A 1,349-nucleotide genomic window follows, 5' to 3' on the forward strand; every position below is an offset into this window, starting at 1 on the left:
AAAAGTTCTTCCATGATGTGTACATTAAGATGAAAGAAGACAAAGAAGTTAGCAACTACTGCAAATTTGACAGCCATTTGTTGACATCATTCACATCGTCCCTATATGTAGCTGGTCTTTTTTCTAGTTTTCTTGCCTCATCAGTCACCAGAGCGTTTGGTCGCAAAGCCTCAATCCTTCTTGGGGGAGCTAATTTCCTGGCTGGTGCAGCACTTGGTGGAGCTGCTTCTAATATCTATATGCTTATACTTGGCAGAGTTTTATTAGGTGTTGGTGTTGGTTTTGCAAATCAGGTAAAACTTTCGGTCTGTTCCAAAAAGAATAGCACATTTCCCTGTTTTTAAATGATTTAAACTCTGATTTTACTCCACATGCTCACATAATCATAGAAATGCAATGACATGTTTCTAAGAGTTCTTTTGATATGTGCCTAAATTCTTTCATTTTTATACTTCGTATCTGCAATCATTTAAAAATGAAATGAAAGCTGTTCTAAAGGTACACGTTCTATATTTTCACTATTCTAAAGAAAATGAGGAGTTCTCAAAATGCAAATCAGGTAATAAAAGGGGATGGTTTCTTTTAGTACATTCAAAAAAGAATTATACTTTTTCATATCTAGAAATACTTCCGATTTATTCTTAATGTCGCGACATGTTAAAGATCACAAGTTTCATAGAAACTTTCGATATGTGCTAAAGGTTTTCCGGTACCTAGTGGAACACAGTCAATTAAAAGGAAATGGAGGCATTGCTTCTGTACTAGTAGCTGAACTTCCTCTGTTTGCACTCTAGGATATAAAACTGGAAGTTCTCAAAATGATAACTCTAGGACTTCCCCAGCTTTAACCAATTTACCATTCTTGTTCCTTTTTGAGACTAAACCAGCTCAATCAACTATCTTTTTTTTTTTTTTATAGCTAAAACTATGTTTTCACAACTTTGCAGGCTGTACCATTGTATCTGTCAGAAATGGCACCATCCAAGTACAGAGGAGGATTCAACAATAGCTTTCAACTAAGTATAGGTATTGGAGTTCTAATAGCAAACCTTGTAAATTATGGCACTCAGAAGGTCAAAGGTGGCTGGGGATGGAGAGTCTCACTAGCTATGGCTGCAGTTCCAGCGTCCATGTTAACGTTAGGCGCATTGTTCCTCCCAGATACCCCCAACAGCTTGATTCAACGCACAAATGATCACGAAAAGGCTAAAAGGATGCTGCAAAGAGTCAGAGGTACTAATGATGTACAAGCAGAATTTGATGATCTTATCTTAGCCAGTGAAATTGCAAAAAGTATTAAACACCCTTTCAAGAACATTCTACAAAGAAAATATAGGCCTCAACTTGTC

At 36.8% G+C, this 1,349-nt stretch overlaps 1 protein-coding gene across 1 annotated transcript; it reads left to right on the forward strand.

The window, feature by feature from the left end:
- Nucleotides 1–5: 5 nt before the first annotated feature.
- Nucleotides 6–1,349, forward strand: LOC124885371 (hexose carrier protein HEX6-like; the record flags this gene model as incomplete). Its single annotated transcript, XM_047402780.1, is given in 2 exon segments — nt 6–293; nt 948–1,349. Coding segments are annotated over 2 exon segments (690 nt in total), but the record flags the coding sequence as incomplete, so codon positions are not given.

Source organism: Capsicum annuum, unplaced genomic scaffold (genome assembly GCF_002878395.1).
Source record: "Capsicum annuum cultivar UCD-10X-F1 unplaced genomic scaffold, UCD10Xv1.1 ctg27178, whole genome shotgun sequence".
In the NCBI taxonomy this organism is placed as follows: domain Eukaryota; kingdom Viridiplantae; phylum Streptophyta; class Magnoliopsida; order Solanales; family Solanaceae; genus Capsicum; species Capsicum annuum.